Here is a 17,541-nt window from a genome sequence, read left to right on the forward strand (position 1 = left end):
GCTCAGCTCCCCCCACCCCACTACTCCCCCCGGCTCAGCTCCCCCCGGTTCAACTCTCCCCCGAGGATACATTATGCCCCGCCCCCCTCTCTGGCTCAGCAGCACTCCCCCCACGTCACGACCCCATCTCAGGCCCGCGGCAGGAAGTGGGCGTGGCACCTGCCGCGAGCGCCAGTCACATGACCAGAGCATCATGTGACCCGCAAAAGGGGCGGGGCCGGGAGCCGCTTCTCGCGAGAGCAACGCAGCTATCGGCGCAGCAAAGATGGCGGCGCCGGAGACGGAGGCGGCGTTTCCTGGTTCCAGCCCGGAGCAGGTAGCGGCGCCGTGGCGTGTCGCGGGGGCCCTCGAGCCTCCCCTTCCTGGGCCGGTGTCGGTTCCCCGGCCCCTCCACTGCTCCCCCCGCGCCCGGCCCCCTCCCCCGCCGGGCCCCGCCGCCTCTGCCCGGGTTCGGCTTCCCGAGCCGCTCGGCTCCGCTCAGCCGGGCCCCCGCTTACCCTCACTCGTCCCTAGGCCGGTCCCAGCTCAACTCCCCGCCTCCTCCCTTTCCCCCCGTGCTCCGCTCCCTCAGGCCCCTTCCTCGCCTCCCTGGACTGCCCCCTCCCTTCTGGTATGGCCCGGGTCCTTCAGTCCTGGGATCCATGGGAGCCCTCGTGTTATGTCCAGACTGGGGCTCTGGGCTCCCCCCAGCGGCCCTGGATGGGGGCTTGTCCTGCGTAGCCAGCTGGGGGAACCCCCTGGCACTGCCCAACGTGGGGCCATTTCCCACCAGCGATACCAGGTAACCTGCTGCCCTGTGCACTGCTTACCAGCCCGTCTCTGCTCCTTCCCCCAAAGCAGGTAACAAGTAATGGAACCGTGGCAGGGGCCCCGACTGCAGAGACGCAGCAGCAGAACCAGCCGCAGCAGCCAGCTCCCAATGCCTGGCAGGTCATCAAAGGAGTGTTGTTCAGGTGAGCCCTGGCTGATTCTCCAGCTGCCCTCTTCTCATCACGTATTAAAAACCTGATGTTAATTTCAATTTGGCCTCTGAGTCCCTTGCCCCTGGCTGTAGGTGCTCTGACCGTTATTACAAATACATTTAATAACAAAACCTCAACAGATCCCACCCTATATTAAAAAGTGCCGTTCAGCCAGGAAACATTGACATCTAAAAACTCCCACTCCTCTGATCTCCTGAGAAACCCCACAGCGCAGCCACCGCTGTAAGAGCAAGACATGTTCCGGGGTGAGACAGAGAGAGAAAGTTGGGGTCATCTGCATACTGACAGCACTTTACCCACAGTTCAGCGCTTCACCCATCAGCTCTGCCACCAGTCTCATATCTCACAGAATGCTGCGGTCCCCCACATCCGAGATCTCTTGGGTCACCTATTGAGCATTGCCTAACGCTAACCTCTGGGACTCCTCCAGGTGGGAGGGAGAAGAACAAAGCCACCTGAGCTCAGCTTTTTCACTCTACCATGCACTGCAGTTGAGAGACTAATGCCTCATGATCTAGTATTGGCACAGGCACCTCATCTGTGTCCATTACTGAAAGGAGATAGTCAGCCTAGTCTCTGTGACATACCCAGGTCACAGCCCTGGTTGTCAGTGGGAAGTGCGAGGCATCGAGATACTTCAGAATGTCTCATCACAGCTTTTCCATTGCCATAACCAAAAATGGAAATGTAGGTATTAGTTCATCACTGGAGAGACTATCAGCATCAAGTGAGAGCTTTTGAGTAGAGTCCGAAGAGATGCTTCCACTAGAGCAGTGAGCATCATGCTCTTCTCTAAGTAGATGTTAATGTTCTCAACTAGCCTTCAGCAGCACTGAAGGAGGAGATAAATTATGGATTGAGTAGAGTGTCCTCCCAGGACATCCAGAATCTGAGTGAACAACGCTGGTCAAAATGTGACTGGAGAGAGCCAAGTGTCCGTTTCCTTCGGAGATTGTCCTGCTTCTATGGCTGCACACAGATCTAGCTAAATCTGTTCAGTTTTCTTGGGAGCAGGAAGGCTTCACAGCAGCCAGTGTGTGGAAAGAATGTGGATTAATCAGGTTAATTGTTAACCTGAAAGAAATTGCTGCTGGAGGTTTTGCAGATGTGGTAGAGTCAAAAAAATTTCTTTAACATTTGCACGGCCACTGTGAAAATATATATTTTTTTAAATTGACATACATGATCAGCTTCAGATGAGATTTCTACCACTGGTGGTGGTGATGAAAGCAGTTTAATAGGTGTGAATTAAGAGTCGTGGGCTCTAATATTGTGAAGAGGAAAGATGTGGAGAGTCAGGAGCATTGGGAATACAGGGAAAAAATAAAATGAAAGTCCCATAGGAATTGAAATAACTTAGGTTAAAGATTCCCATACAGCTTGATGCTGTTTAGCTCCCAGCCCCCAGAGTTAGAACAAGTCTTTTACAGACTAGACAAGCTTTCCAGGTTGGCGTAGCCCCCTGCCGTGCTTCTAAGTTAACTTCATTCATTCGAGACTGGAACTGGCCTCTATTTAAGACAGGTTCCCAGGCTAACAGTCTTCTTAAATTAAACTCCAAGCTGGAGAGGCGATCCTGGTAATTACAGGCAGCAAAAACTAACTTCTGTACCAGGTAGATTGTTCTTCACTACAGTTTCAACCAGAATTATCAGACATATAGGTGAACGTGCTTTGTTGGGGGAAAAGTCAACACGGCTTTTATAAATGGAAATCATGCCTCACTAATCTATTAGAATTCTTTGAGGGAGATCAACAAACAAGTTGACAAGGGGGATCCGGTGGATACAGTGTATTTAGATTTCCAGAAAGCCTTTGACAAGAGACCTCATCAAAGGCTCTTAGGCAAAGTAAGCTGTCATGGGATAAGAGGGAAGGTCCTCCAATGGATCAGTAACTGGTTAAAAGATAGGAAACAAAGGGTAGGAATAAATGGTCAGTTTTGAGAATGGAGAGCGGTAAATAGCAGTGTCCTGCAGGGTCTGTACAGCGACCAGTGCTGTTCAACATATTCATAAATGATCTGGAAAAAGGGGTAAACAGTGAGGTGGTAAAATTTGCAGATGATACAAAATTACTCAAAATACGTCAGTTCAAAGCAGACTGCGAAGAGTTACAAAGGGTTCTCACTAAACTGAATGACCAGGCAACAAAAAGGCAGGCAAAATTCAGTGTTAAGTGCAAAGTAATGCACAATGGAAAATATACTCCCAACTATACATGCAAAATGATGGGGATCTAAATTAGCTGTTGCCATTCAAGAAAGATCTTGGCGATATTGTGGCTGGTTCTCTGAAAACATCTGCTCAGTGTACGGCTGCAGTCAAAAAAAAAAAAATTAACCGTGTTAGGAACTATTAGTAAAGGGATAGAAAATAAAACAAAATATTATAATGCCTCTATATTAATCCATGGTATGCCCATGTTTTGAATACTGTTTGCCGAACTGGTCGCCCCGTCACTAAAAAGAGATATTAGAATTGGAAAAGATACAGAGAAGGGCAACAAAAATGATTTGGGGCATGGAACAGCTTCCGTATGAGGCGAGATTAAAAATAGGGCTGTCGATTAATTGCAGTTAATTGACGCAATTAACTAAAAAAAATTAATTGCGATTAATCAGTTTTAATCGCACTGTTAATAGAATACCAGTTGAAATGTATTAACTATTTTTGGATGTTTTTCTACATTTTCAAATATATTAATTTAAATTACAACACAGAATGCAAAGTGTACAGTGCTCACTTTTTGTTTTTATTACAAATATTTGCACTGTAAGAATGATGAACAAAATAAATAGTATTTTTCAATTCACCTCATACAAGTACCATAATGCAATCTTTTTATTGTGAAACTGCAACTTTAAAAGGTAGATTTTTGTTGTTACATAACTGCACTCAAAAACAAAACAATGCAAACCTTTAGAGCCTACAAGTCATGGAATCATAGAACTGGAAGGGACCTCAAGAGGTCATCTATTCCTGTCCCCTGAACTCAAGGCAGGACTAAGTATTATCTAGAGCATCCCTAACAGATGTTTGTCCAACCTGCTCTTAAAAATCCCCAATGATGGAGATTCCACAACCTCCTGAGGCAATTTATTACAGTGCTTAACCACCCTGACAGTCAGGAAGTTTTTCCTAATGTCCAACCTAAACCGCGCTTGCTGCAATTTAAGCCCATTGCTTCTTGTCCTATCCTCAGTGGTTAAGAAGAAGAATTTTTCTCCCTCCTCCTTGTAACAATCTTTTATGTACTTGAAAACTGTTATGTCCCCTCTGTCTTCTCTTCTCTAGACTAAACACACCCAATTTTTTCAATCTTTCCTCAGAAGTCATGTTTTCTAGCCCTTTAATAATTTTTGTTGCTCTTCTCTGGACTTTCTCCAGTTTGTCCACATCTTTCCTGAAATGTGTCACCAAGAACTGGACATAATACTCCAGTTGAGGCCTAATCAGTGCAGAGTAGAGCGGAAGAATTACTTCTCGTGTCTTGCTTACAATGCATTACACTGTTGACTCATATTTAGCTTGTGATCCACTATGACCCCCAGATCCCTTTCCGCAGTACTCCTTCCTAGGCAGTCATTTCCCATTTTGTATGTGTGCAACTGATTGTTCCTTCCTAAGTGGAGTACTTTGCATTTGTCCTTATTGAATTTCATCCTATTTACTTCAGACCCTTTCTCCAGTTTGTCCAGATCATTTTGAATTTTAATCCTATCCTCCAAAGCACTTGCAACCCCTCCCAGCTTGGTATCGTCTGCGAACTTTATAAGTGTACTCTCTATGCCATTATCTAAATAATTGATGAAGATATTGAATAGAACTGGACCCAGAACCGATCCCTACGGGACCCCACTCGTTATACCCTTCCAGCATGACTGTGAACCACTGATAACTACTCTCTGGGAACGATTTTCCAACCAGTTATGCACCCACTTTATAGTAGTTCCATCTAGGTTGTATTTCCCTAATTTACTAGAAGGTCATGCAAGACAGTATCAAAATCCTTACTAAAGTCAAGCTCTCCTCTCCCCCCCCCCCCCCCCCCCAATCCACAAGGCTTGTTCCCCAGTCAAAGAAAGATATCAGGTTGGTTTGGCATGATTTGTTCTTGACAAATCCATGCTCACTGTTACATATCACCTTATTATCTTCTAGGTGTTTGCAAATTGATTGCTTAATTATTTGCTCCATTATCTTTCTGGGTACAGAAGTTAAGCTGACTGGTCTGTAGTTCCCCAGGTTGTCCTCCTTTCCCTATTTATAGATGGGCATTATATTTGCCCTTTTCAAGTCTTCTGGAATGTCTCCCTTCTTCCATGGCTTTTCAAAGATGGTTGCTAATGGCTCAGATATCTCCTCAGTCAGCTTGCTGAGTATTCTAGGATGCATTTCATCGGGGCCTGGTGATTTGAAAACTCCTAACTTCTCTAAGTAATTTTTGACTTGTTCTTTCCCTATTTTTAGACTCTGCCAGTGAAAATGAGGTAGGATCATTCACTATGTTAGACATCCAGTCACCACCAACCTTCTTGGTGAACACGAAACAAAGAAGTCATTAAGCACCTCTACCATTTCCACATTTTCTGTTATTGTCTTCCCCCCTCATTGAGTAACGGGCCTACTCTGTGCTTGGTCTTCCTCTTACTTCTAATGTATTTGTAGAATGTTTTTCTTGTTTCCTTTTATGTCCCTAGCTAGTTTGATCTCGTTTTGTGCCTTGGCTTTTCTAATTTTGTCCCTACGCACTTGTGGTGTTTGTTTATATTCATCCTTTATAATTTGACCGAATTTCCACTGTTTGTAGGACTCTTTTTTGAGTATTAGATCATTGAAGATCTCCTGGTTAAGCCAGCGTGGTTTCTTGCCATACTTCCTATCTTTCCGACACAATGGGATAGTTTGCTCTTGTGCCCTTAATAATGTTTTCCCCTTAGACTTGCTGAGTCTTAGGCCATACTTACAGGATGGGGGACTCAATCCTGGGAAGCGCTGACTCTGAAAAAGGTTTGGGGATTGTGGAGAATCAGCTGCCATAAGCTCCTAGTATGATACTGTGTCCAGGAGAGCTAATGCAATCCTGGGATGCATAAATGGGAATCTCAAGCAGGGTAGAGATTCTTTTATGTCTCTATTTGACACTGGTGTGACTGCTGCTGGAACCCTGTGTCCAGTTCTCTTGTCTATAATTCAAGAAAGATGTTGATAAATCAGAGAGGGGTCAGAGAAGAGCCATAAGAATTATTCAAGGATTAGAATGAGTCTTGTAATGAGACTCGAGCTGAATCTATTTAGCTTAATAAAGAGAGACTTAAGGGGCAATTTGATTAGTCTATAAATACCTACGTGGGGAACAAATATTTAATAATGGGCTCTTCAGTTTATCAGCGAAAGGTCTAATGTGATTCAATAACCGGAAGTTGAAGCTAGACACATTCCGATTGGGCCAGTGAGAGTAATTAGCCTTTGGAACAATTTACCAAGGGTTGGGGATCTCCATCACTGACCATTTTAAAATCAGGATGTTTTTCTAAAAGCTCTGTTCTAGCAATGGTTTTGGGGCAGTTCTCTGGCCTGTGGTATACAGAAGATCAGACTGGACGATCACAATGGTCCCTTCTGGCCTTGGAATCGATTAATCTTCCTGCCCCCAAAGAGGTTACAATCAAAGACAGACATGATACAACATTGTGGATTCCAGAAACCGATGGGGAAGCATGAGGGACCAGAGAGACAATTCTGATCAGCAGGATGAGGAGTGGACACAGCTGTTGTTTTTCATCTTGTACGCATTCCCTTTGTGCTTTGACTTGTCCTGCTACAACCCACAGGCTTGAGGACTTCACTTGCTCTCCACCCTGCCCTCGAGTCTCTGTATATCCAGCACATGGCAGCGTTGTGCTCCCCTCTCAGCCACCTTAAGGTGACTATGACATGGCTATAGTGGACAGCAGACTAAGGATCTCCACCAGAGGCGGCAGAATCCAAACTCCCCCGTGGCTTCCATTGCCCACCACTTTCTAAGGAGCTCTCCCCCATCTGCCCCACCCTCATCCTTTTTTAGTCTCATAGGCCCTTCATGCCCCGGCCTTCCCTCTACAAAGCACCCAGCCTCGTCAAAATAAGCCATCTCCCCGTGCCACTTTCTCAAAAAGGAGGAATTTATTTTTTGCCCTGACACCGCCAGGATCATGTTCTTCCTCTTTCACGGGGTGCTCTGACTCTCGTCCGCTTTGGCAGACTCTTCTCGGGAGTGATCACAGCTCAGCTTCCTGCCCGTGGGCCAGGGAAAAGATTCACTGAGCCAGGAGAGAGAACTAAATCTTCGGCCCCTTTGCTTTCCTGAAAAATCACGGGGTTCGAACAAACCTATCTAGTCGCAGGGGTAGTAGAGCTGGAGGGTTGTTCCATGCATGGGACAGGCTGGCATGTGGAACAGTAAGGGCTCTGAGGGTATGTCTACACTGCAATAAAAGACCCATGGCACATCCTCCACTGGCACATCAGCTGACTTAGGCTCAGGGACTTGGGCTGCAGGGCTATAAAACTCCAAAAGGGGAGAGGGTCTCAGAGCCCAGGCTCCAGCCTGTGTCTACACTATTTTTAGTCCCACAGCCTGAGCCCATGAGCCTGAGCCCACTGACCTGAGCTCTGAGTCTTGGTGTTGTGGTTTTTTTTTTTTTTATCAGGGTGGAGGTGTACTCTGGGGCTTGCGCTGTTGCAGTGAGGGTGGGGACAGCAGGTGAGGTGAGAGTAGAACAGAGGCTTAGAGGGGCAAGGGTGAAAGCTTATATTCAACAGAGCAGATGTGGGAATTCAGCCCAGTGACTCGGAGGGGGCTGACTTGGGCTGGTCAGATAAAGAAGTTGAGCTTGGAATGTGGCACTCCATGTAGATGCGAGACTTGCAGGACACAGATTTCAGCACGCATCTTCAGTGCCTGAAATGTCCTGCCGCTCTTGGTTCTGTGTCCTTAACACATTTTTAACAAGTTTTTTGTGGCTGACTGCTCTAGAATATTCCTGCCTGTGTAGTCTTCGGTGTAACTATTGGCTATGGCACTTAGTATTGTAACTGGCATACCTCTGCGGTACTGAACCTTGAAAGGATTGGAACTTTGAACTTTTCAACTTAAGGCAAATTAGCTTGCAGAAGGGCTGGCAGTAAGAACTGTCCATTTGGAAATGTGCAACACATAGTTAGCTGTTTCCGTGTTAAATGTACAAAATCCATTGTAATATCTACTTGGCATGCCCAGGAGCGCCGCCAGCTTTTCCGCCGCCCTAGGCAGCAGAAGGTTCCGCCCCGAAATGCCGCTCCCCCCCACAGAGGCGGCGGAAATACCGCCGCGGTCGCTGCCCCCCAAATTGCAGTGCCCTAGGCGATCACCTAGGTCGCCTAATGAGTTGCGCCAGCCCTGGGCATGCCCTCTTAGCTCAAAGGACTGAGTAGAGTTTGTTTGATAATTCCTTTTGAACTACAGTCTATCTGGGGGCAATTCTCTGGCTTATGTTATACAGGAGGTCAGACTAGTTGATCACAGTGGTCTCCTCTGGCCTTGGAATCTGGGAATCTACTATGTGGGGAGCCAGTACTTCAGATTTCGCTGTGTGATTAGGGCTTCTCTCAGTCCCTGGTATTGCTATAGTTTATTTTCAAGCGTCAGCACAGCCTTCCATAGGTGCATTTAGGTTTGGGGTACTTAACTAAAAGCTGACTTCATTGCCAACTTCTGTGGTCTGTGTATCCCAGTAAATTCTCACTTACTCTATCGCCTTGCCCTGTCGAACGGTGTGAGAATTCTTTGGGCACCTCTCACGTACGTGGCTTTTTCATGGACTATTTGGACGGCCGAAGAGGTTTGTTAATGCAGAGCTCAGGTTGCCTGGTGAATGCTGCCTTGTACCCTTCCAGAATGTGGAGGAAAGCTAAACTTAAAACTTCTGAAAACCAGGAACTACAAATGTAGCCCCTCGTTCAGGGTCTTGTAGGGCACGAGGAAACTGTTCAGCTTTTAAGTTGTTTTACAGTGAATTTCCCTTGGTCTTATCTTGAAGTGATGGTGACCGTGAAGAGGCTATGACTATGGGGCACCTGCGAGGGTGGGGCATATGGGAGCCTCCTGCTGGGCACACCTTGCTGCTTCTCAGCTACCAACGCTGCCCAGCCTCTCCATGGTAGACCTAGAAGGGCCAGAGGGAGGAGGGAGGGTGGTGTGGTAGAGGGGCTATGAAGAGTACATCTACCAGCTAGAGACAGCAAGTGGGAGGAGACACTTGGGACCCCATATTGGAGCCTAACATAGGGGTCCATGTTCTGCACACCCCTATGAGGCTTGCAAAGGTGTGAAATGGCCTGTTCATCTCCCTGGGTGTTCTCTCAGCTCTTTGGCTCGATGACACGTACTGAGCGTACTGGGTTTTAGTTTCCAGCACAGACCTAGTCAGTTTTTCATAGAGTTGCTCAGCACGGAGTCTGTAACCGTGAACTGGCACAGAACCAGTTCGCCCTGGCTGGGCCTCACGACCACAGGCTGCAAATCTGAGAAAACGATGTGACTGAGAAACCAGTGAAAGCTGCTTCCTCACAGAGCTGACTGGCCGTACAGCGAGCACAGTCGTCTTAACACATCTGCCATCGCTTCAGTTGAAGGCTTGGGGCACGGGGATTCTGTTATGTGATTAAGGGGGCACTTGGCTGTGGCAGAAAGGATTGGGTAAAATGTCAGTGTTAATTCACTCCCCCTCTTTCTTCCATAGGATCTTTATCATCTGGGCCATCAGCAGTTGGTTCCGTCGTGGGCCGGCACCACAGGATCAGATTAGCGCTGGCGGAGCACCCCGCGTTCCGAGCCGCAACCTTTTCCCTAAAGACACTTTAATGGTAATGGTGAAAGGAGCAGGCCTGTTAGCTGACCCGGGTTCTGAGTAGGGGTAGCCACTGCAACTGCATGGGTATCAGACAGTTGTGACGGCCAGTCTCAGAGGTAGGGCAAATATGGCCTGTGGTCCAGGTGTCTGTATCATCCTGTCCCAGAAGGATAGTAATTAGTGCTTGGGCCAGCACACTGAGACTAGGACTCTGGGAAATGAACCCTACACTGCCACTGTGTGACCTTGGAAAATGATACCATCTCCCAGGGATGGGAGGACTGAATGGGTCAATGTGTTCATGACACAGGCCAAAATCCTCAAGATGCTCTAGAAGGGCAATATGGGTCTCCTATGTTGCCCAGAATTGCAGAATCCACCCTGTATCATAGACTTGTTCCAGAATCTCAGCTTTCTTTAAATTTCTAGCCCTTGTGGTTGTGAAAATAACCTTGAAAAAGCGAATGATGCAATGGAGGGGAGAGGACTAATTCTGGGAAGGGGGACACGGTAGGGAGAGTGTTTGTTTCTGAGAAGGTTTTTTTAGGGGGTTGGGGGGGGTCATGCTTTGGTACATTTAACTTTGTGCGGCTGATGAATTCCAAAGGCAAGGGCATTTTTTTCAGTGTATTCTGATTGGATGAACTCGGGCTGAGTTATGTGGGTCTAGTTCCAGGTCCCACTGGGATTTTGCCATAGATAGAATCTACGGGTGGGGAGTTTATTTCCCTTTCTTCTGCTCCCAAGGGTGTCTCAGTTCCCAGCCTGCTACATAGTCACTGCTCCTCTCTCTCCGTATTGGACTTCTCCCGGGGCAAGGGCCCCTTCCTGAGCAGCCGTTTTCCTTGGTGCTGAAGGTTGGCATAGAGGGAAGCTAGCAACCTCTTCCTCTCCTGCATATAAACTAGCCCAGATACCTTCCTGTCTCTCTTGGGCATGGCCAGGTGGGAGCTGCTGCAACTACTGGGATCGTCCCTGTGAGGGCAGGGCAGTTTGAGTATCAGTGCACCTGAGAGGTGGGCAGGTATCCAACAGGGCAAGCAGTGCACCTGCTGCACAGGGCTAAATGATGAGTTGAAGGGAGCAGCACTTGTAGGCAGCAGCTAGGGATTGGGAAAACCCAGGCCTGGCTCTCAGATGGGGAATTGAAGTGGTACTCCTGAGGGCATTCTGTGCCGAAAAAAATTCTGCACACAGAATTTTAAAATTCTGCAAATTTTATTTATCAAATAAATGTGGCGGCTCCAGCATGGCATTGGGGAGCACAGGCCACTGGCTGCATAGAGGTGGGCGATCACTCTGCAGCTCCCACTGTGACACGGACTCAGCGGTGAGGCTGCACCCGACTGTTACCGCGCAAGAACCATGCCTGCCCCTCTGTGCCAGGTGCACCAGGTGTGGGCAGGCAGGCTCAGCTCGGCAGGATCCAAGTGTGGAGGGGCTTAGCATGGAGGAATCCTGGTGTGGGTTGGGAGGGTTCTGTGTAGGGCAATCTGGGTGCGGGCAGCTCAGTGGGAGATCTGGGTGCAAGGGTAATGGGACTCTGCAGGGGGGTCCAGGTGAAGGTAGTTGGAGCTCAGTGGGGGTGAGGGTTCTGGGTGTGTGTGGAATAGAGCTCAGCAGGGGGGTCTGGGTGTAAGGGGTTCAGTGGGGTGTCCAGATGCTGGGGGAGTGCGGCTCAGTGGGGTGGGGATCTAGATGTGGGGGGGTGAGGCTCGGAGGGAGGGTCTGGGTCTGAGGGAGTCTGGATGCATGAGGGTTGGGTGGATGGGGGAGCAGCTTCCCTGTACAGTGATCCCTCCCCCTGCAGCTGATGAGTGGTGGGTGCAAAAAGGGTGGGGGGGAGGTGTTTGCAGAGCTTCTTGAAGACTGGGGAGAAATCTGGGCGTGGGTCTGACCCAGCCCTGGAGGCTGTGCCAGGGAAGAGGAAGTCCCATCCTCCCCAGCACAGGGTGGGAGCCAGGGCCAGCAGGGGAGGGCACCGAGCCTGGCCGCTCTCCACGACCGGCCGGAGCGCCAAGGGGAGGGCGGCGAGCCTGCCGCGGCTCCGCTCTCCCCGGGGGCCAGAACGATGCGCCGCCCCCCTCCAGGTGCTGCTCCAAGCACAAGCTTGGTGGGCTGGTGCCTGGAGTCGGCCCTGGTGGGAGCCACCAGCTGGGTCTTCCCCAGTCCTACCCTCTGCCCCACAGTGATTTACCTCTGCTGGCTGCCCTGGGCACCCAAAACATACTGCTGGGGAGGGTTGCATGACCACTCTTGTGGATTCCCTTTGCTTCCCCGTCAGAAAGCAAAGGGAATTCAAGTCATTGTGGGACATGAATTTTGCACATGTGCAGTGGTGCAGAATTCCCCCAGGAGTAAAGTGGGAATGAGAAGAGACGGGTGGGGAAGAGTGAGAACATGTGGGGATGGGGGAAATGAGTGAGAGGTTTAATGGGAGCCAGTGGAGAAATCTTGTCCTGTGTGTGCAAGGGATACCCTGGTCCCCAAACCATGGTTTCCTGGCTAGTGGTTTTGAGCCCTGAAATAACTTCCTTCCATTAAAGGATAGGAATCTGGAAGAGTTCTTTCCAGTTCCCATCCATGGTGGGACGCAGAGAAGGATGTGGTAGGGAAACATTCTCCCCCAGCAATCAGCCAGGTGCTGGTTAGGAGACTTGGGGGCTCGAGCTCTGAAGTTTGAGCAGCTTGAGGGGGAGGGAAGTGAAAATAGAATTCTGGGAAATGAACCCTAACCTGCCACTGTCCCGCATGTGTCCTGTGGCCTTTATTCGAGCAGCCCTGGAGCGGAACTAGTGGAGGTTTGAAAGCTGGGCTAGCCCTTGCTAGGGAGCAGCGTCTTGCCTCTTTCCAGAGTACACTGGGTTTGGACATCACACGCTGAGCGTGTCCAGCGAAGTTTGTAAAGCGTTCACCCAGCTGACTTTGCTCCCTGTCCGCTCCGTGGTTCTCACGGCTCAGCGCTTCCCAAATGGGTCCGCGCCAACAGGCTCTGCTGTGGGGCTGGGACGCTGCAGGTTCACCGTTCTCTTCCACTGACTGACCATGCATGTCACCCTGGTTTTGTGCAGCTGCACTCACTTCCTGCCCACACATCATCCCCTCCTCCCCCATTTTCACACTGGGTAACCAAAGCATCAAGAGGACTTGTCAAAAGTCACGTGGGAAACTTGTGGCAGACCAGTGTCAAACTGCAGTCTTTTGTCTCCTAGGCCTGTACCTCTAACCACGGCCCCAAGTATTTGCCTCTTGCTGCAGAATTGGGCTCGGAATCTCAGCTCTCAATTTTTTTTTTTAAATGTATGTTTCTAGTCCTATAACCTTAAAACTGTGAGACAAGCAGAAACTGCCGCTATGCTGCTGGTGCAAGGCTGCAGAGAGCCAACAGAATAGCTCTAAGGTGCGAACTCCCATTCAGTCAGGACTCTGTGGACTCCACGGTTGTGCAGCTGCAAACTTGGCATGTTTCCAAGATGTTGCGGAGTTGTGTTTTGCTGTGGCTGAGTGCTGATGTTTGTCTTGTCTCCCTGCCCTGTTGGATCCTGTCTGCACCCACCTCTAGCTCTGCAGCATTCCCCACGAGTGGAGAGCTGGTTGGATTCCAGCACGTGTTCCCTGCACTGCTCCACGGGACCAAGCTGTAGGGGTCAGGTGCCGGAGTTGGGGGCTAGTTGGCAGTAGGGAAGCTGGAAGTGCAGGTGTTGACCAGGGCTGTCTGGAGAATGGTGCAGCAGCTGAGACCCAGGGAGATGAGCCACTGAAGCTAGCTCTGTCCCCTTCTGCCTGAAGGGGGGTGGATGCCATGGGGGTTGTCCCAGTTTGATATCAAATATGTGGTGCCCTGCCCCTAACCCTCTACTGCACAGTGCAGCTGAAGCAAGGTGCTCATTCATTGTCTCCGTTTTCTTAACTTTAAAAGGGACCAGGTAACACTAGTGCATTTCCCGCTGTAGGTTGGCTTGCTCGCGTTTTGAAGTCTGTTGTTTGACAGTGTCATAAGCATGTAGATTTGCAGCAGTTCTTCTGAGTGGCTCTGTGGCCTCAGAGCATAGATGGATTTGTCACATCACAGAACTTATTCCACATTCTCTGTCTTAGGCCTGGTCTACACTAGAATTTTACATCGGTGTGGCTGTCTCTCTTGGGGGTGTAAAATATCCACACCCTGAAAGGCATAGCTATACCGACATAAGGCTGTGACTACACTGGCACTCTTGTTGCTAAAACTTTTGTTGCTCGGGTTGTGAAAAAACACCCCCAAAGAACAAAAGTTTTAACAACAAAAAGAGCTGGTGTGGACAGCGCTATTCCCAGCGACGAAACTGCTGCCCCTCGTTGGGGGTGGTTTTATTTTGTCACCAGGAGAGCGCTCTCACGGTGATAAAGAACGGCCACACAGTGCATCTGACAACGGCACAGCTGCACCAGCACAGCTGTGCCATTGTAAGGTGCGATGTGTAGACGTAGCCTAACCCCAGTGTAGACAGTGCCAGGTCGATGGAAGAATTCTAGCCTAGATACCACCTCTTGGGGGAGGTGGATTACGTACACCGATGGGGGAATCCCTCCCGTCAGTGAAGGTAGTGTCTACACTGAAGTGCTTTACGTAGACGCCCTTAAGGCTTGTCTACATAGGAAAGTGTTTGCAGTTGTACAGGTATAATTAAGCCTGTATAACTATACCTGTGTAACTCCCTGTGCAGACACTCTTATTCTGGAATAAGAGTGGGGTTTTTTCAGTTTAGTTTAAACCCCTTCCCAAGCAACATAAGCTAAATTTTAAAAGGCCCTGTTCTATGGGAATATGAATGTGTCTGCACAGGGAGTTATACTGGTATAACTGTAGCTGTTTAGATTCAGACCTTAGCTTATATTGGTATAACTTTCCCATGCAGACAAGCCCTTAGTGATTGCATAGCTAACCTGCTCAGCTTACAGATATAGAGCTGTTTTCCTTGCAAACCCATCCTGGGATCTGAGAGTCAAGCTGGGGTCTTTCTGGCTCAGCAATAAAGATTGTACAGTCATGTAAACTTTTGCAACCCAGTTGCCCTGCGTGGATCACATGTCTGACAGAGGGCAGGACTTGGCAGTTGGCATGCAGCTAAAGATCCTGATGACACATGAGCCACAACAGATTCCCAGTTCTCCTCTCATTCCTGTGTTGCCTCTGCATGGTTAACAGGAGTCAAAAGCAGGAGAAACTTACGTTAGCCAGCAGTGCTAACTCTGTTCTCTTGTGAGCCATCTGCTAAGTCAAAAGGGGCCGCTTGTCAGAGCAGAACCACACTTCACAAGTAAGTAAAACAGCATTTCAGTTGGAGTTCCATCCAGGGGTGGCTATCTGCTCCTGGGAGTATCCCCTTTCACCCACCCTCCCTTCAGTATTTTGATGTCACCATCACGCTGAGCTGTCTGCCAGAAGCAACCCTCCTCTCTTCTCCCTGCAGGATCTTCACGTATATATCTCAGAGCATGAGCACTTTACAGATTTTAATGTCACCTCAGCACTGTTTTGGGAGCAGCGGGACCTTGTCTATGGTGACTGGACCAGTGGTGAGAATGCAGATGGGTGCTATGAACGCTATGCAGAGTTAGACGTTCCTGAGGTTAGTACATAACTGTGATTTCTCTCTTCCTAGGTGGTTTTTCTCCTGACGCTGGATAATGGGCCATAGAATGGAGCACTGACTTGGAGATGAGTTGTTTTCTCCCTTTTTTTGCTCTGTGTCCTCCTCTTTTTAAAGCCTCAGATGAAATGCTAAGGCATTGCAGACTTTCCCTCTGCAGCCTTCAGGGATCTTGCGGAGTGACTGATCTTTCCATAAGTAAGGTGTAGCTGGCATTCTATCGCAAGCCTGAGTTTCTCTCTCCTGATTTGGCCAGCAATAAACCGCCCGGCCTGCAATGTCCTTTCTGGCCTTGTGTTCTAGAGCAGGAGTCAGATGCTGAGATGTACCGGAACAAGGCATTGGTCAGCTTGCAAAACCAGCCCCATTTCTTTGTTTGCAAAGGAGGGTCGTCTTTGGGTGGTGGCGAGCTGCTGCTCTGCCAGTGAGGGTGACGTCTAGACCATCTCCTTTTATTCGGACCCAGCCATCTCTCGCTGCCCATATGACTAAAACTTTCACCCAGGCCCCTCATGTCCCATCCTGATTCTGGCTCCTTGCTACCTCTGACCTGTTCAAAATGCCACTGCTGAGATAGTGTTCCTGGTACTCTCCCTCTTCCGTTTGCTCCGCTAGCTCCCCCTTTCCCCTGGGTCAGACTTCAGCTGCATGCGATCACTCTTCAGGGCCCTCCTCCTAGCTGTTACTGTTTGCTAGCAAGTGGTCTCCTGCTACTCCTCCTGCAGTGTCTCCCTCAACAGCCTGCTTGCCTGTAGCTCCCTTAGTGCTTGCTTCTGGGCTGTAAGTAGGCATGGATCATCATCTCGAAACCTTGTCTGTAAAGCCACTACCCAGTCTTTCTCCAAACCCCTCCTGAAAATCTGCTGCTGCAGAACACTGACCACTGCAATGGCAGACAGCTGGCCCTTGGGGATTACCGAGGCCTGGCTTGGTTGTCTTTTAGTTTTTAATCTTATAAACATTTAAAAAAGTTACTTGGAGCCGCTGAGGGGGCTGGGCTGTGGGTAGAGCCAAAGATAAGATGGGGTGGGGCCAGGTTGCGAGTGGAGCCATTGAGGTGGTGGGGCCACATGATCCCATCGGTGTTCTCAACTTCTCACCCGCATTCTTTCTTTTATGCCTACTTGGTCTTGTCTGCTGTTAAACTGCACGTTTTTCAAACCATCCATGTCTGAACGGCTCTCACGCAATGGGGCTTCATCTCCCTCAGGCCCCATGGTATTACTGTGATACAAAAGTGTCTTTGGAGCAGCCTTATTCATCCGTCACAGGGGTTCATCTCTTGAGTAACCCAAAAGCTTTAATACTTTGCAGCCTCTGTATGGTTAAGAGTGGGCTCCTGCCTTTCTTATGGCCAGACGGTGCGTGGGAAACCTTCTTTATCCATTCATGATTAGACAAATAGCATTCCAAGAGCAACCATTCCCACTGTTCATACGTATTATGCACAGAGCTTATGTATGGGCAAGGCTGTCTTTTGTTCCAGGTTTGTACAGCACCTTGCGCAACAGGGTCCTGGTCCATGACTGGGGCTCCTCGGCACTATGGTAGTATAAATAAACAGCAGACTGAAATAAGGGAAGCGTGGTACTTACATGGAAAGAGCAACGGTCGTGTGGTGATGAAGCTTTGTTTAGAATTGTAGAGATCTGTAAAACTAGTTATAAAACCAGTGTTGTGATGTTCCCCTCTATGTATTAAGCCTTTTCATTACACAGGGAATAGCCATATCACTTTGGAGCATAATGGATGCTATTAGTGCATCCAGAAGAGGAAGGCAGTGTGTCTTGAAGTGATCATGACGGGCACAGTACACTTCTTGATGCATACTGCTCTGCATGGCCTAGGCAATGTCATTCCTGGTTTTCCAGTGCAGGGAATGAGGTGGCTAACCGTCCTGTTGGTGTGTGTGATTTCAGAGCGTGCAGCATAACGGCTCCATGTACGTCCATGTGTTTTTTACGAAGAGTGGCTTCCATCCTGATCCCAAACAGAAGAACTTGTACAGAAGACTTGCTACGGTTCACACATCACGAAGTAAGACAGCTCCTGC

The 17,541-nt window shown here is 49.0% G+C and overlaps 1 protein-coding gene across 2 annotated transcripts in view; it reads left to right on the forward strand.

Moving 5' to 3' along the window:
* Positions 1 to 177: 177 nt before the first annotated feature.
* The window catches only part of CLPTM1 (CLPTM1 regulator of GABA type A receptor forward trafficking), a 43,597-nt gene continuing 26,233 nt past the window's right edge, over positions 178 to 17,541 (forward strand). Inside the window, exons 1-5 of one of the 2 annotated variants that reach the window (XM_034793166.1) lie at positions 178 to 316; positions 838 to 953; positions 9,748 to 9,871; positions 15,309 to 15,467; positions 17,408 to 17,525. In XM_034793166.1, coding sequence (XP_034649057.1) covers positions 266 to 316; positions 838 to 953; positions 9,748 to 9,871; positions 15,309 to 15,467; positions 17,408 to 17,525 — 568 coding nt within the window. In that variant the 5' untranslated portion in view covers positions 178 to 265. The remainder of the gene's footprint in view (positions 317 to 837; positions 954 to 9,747; positions 9,872 to 15,308; positions 15,468 to 17,407; positions 17,526 to 17,541) is intronic. The other variant, XM_034793167.1, reaches the window with a different exon arrangement.

This window comes from Trachemys scripta, chromosome 16 (genome assembly GCF_013100865.1).
Source record: "Trachemys scripta elegans isolate TJP31775 chromosome 16, CAS_Tse_1.0, whole genome shotgun sequence".
Taxonomy (NCBI): Eukaryota; Metazoa; Chordata; order Testudines; family Emydidae; genus Trachemys; species Trachemys scripta.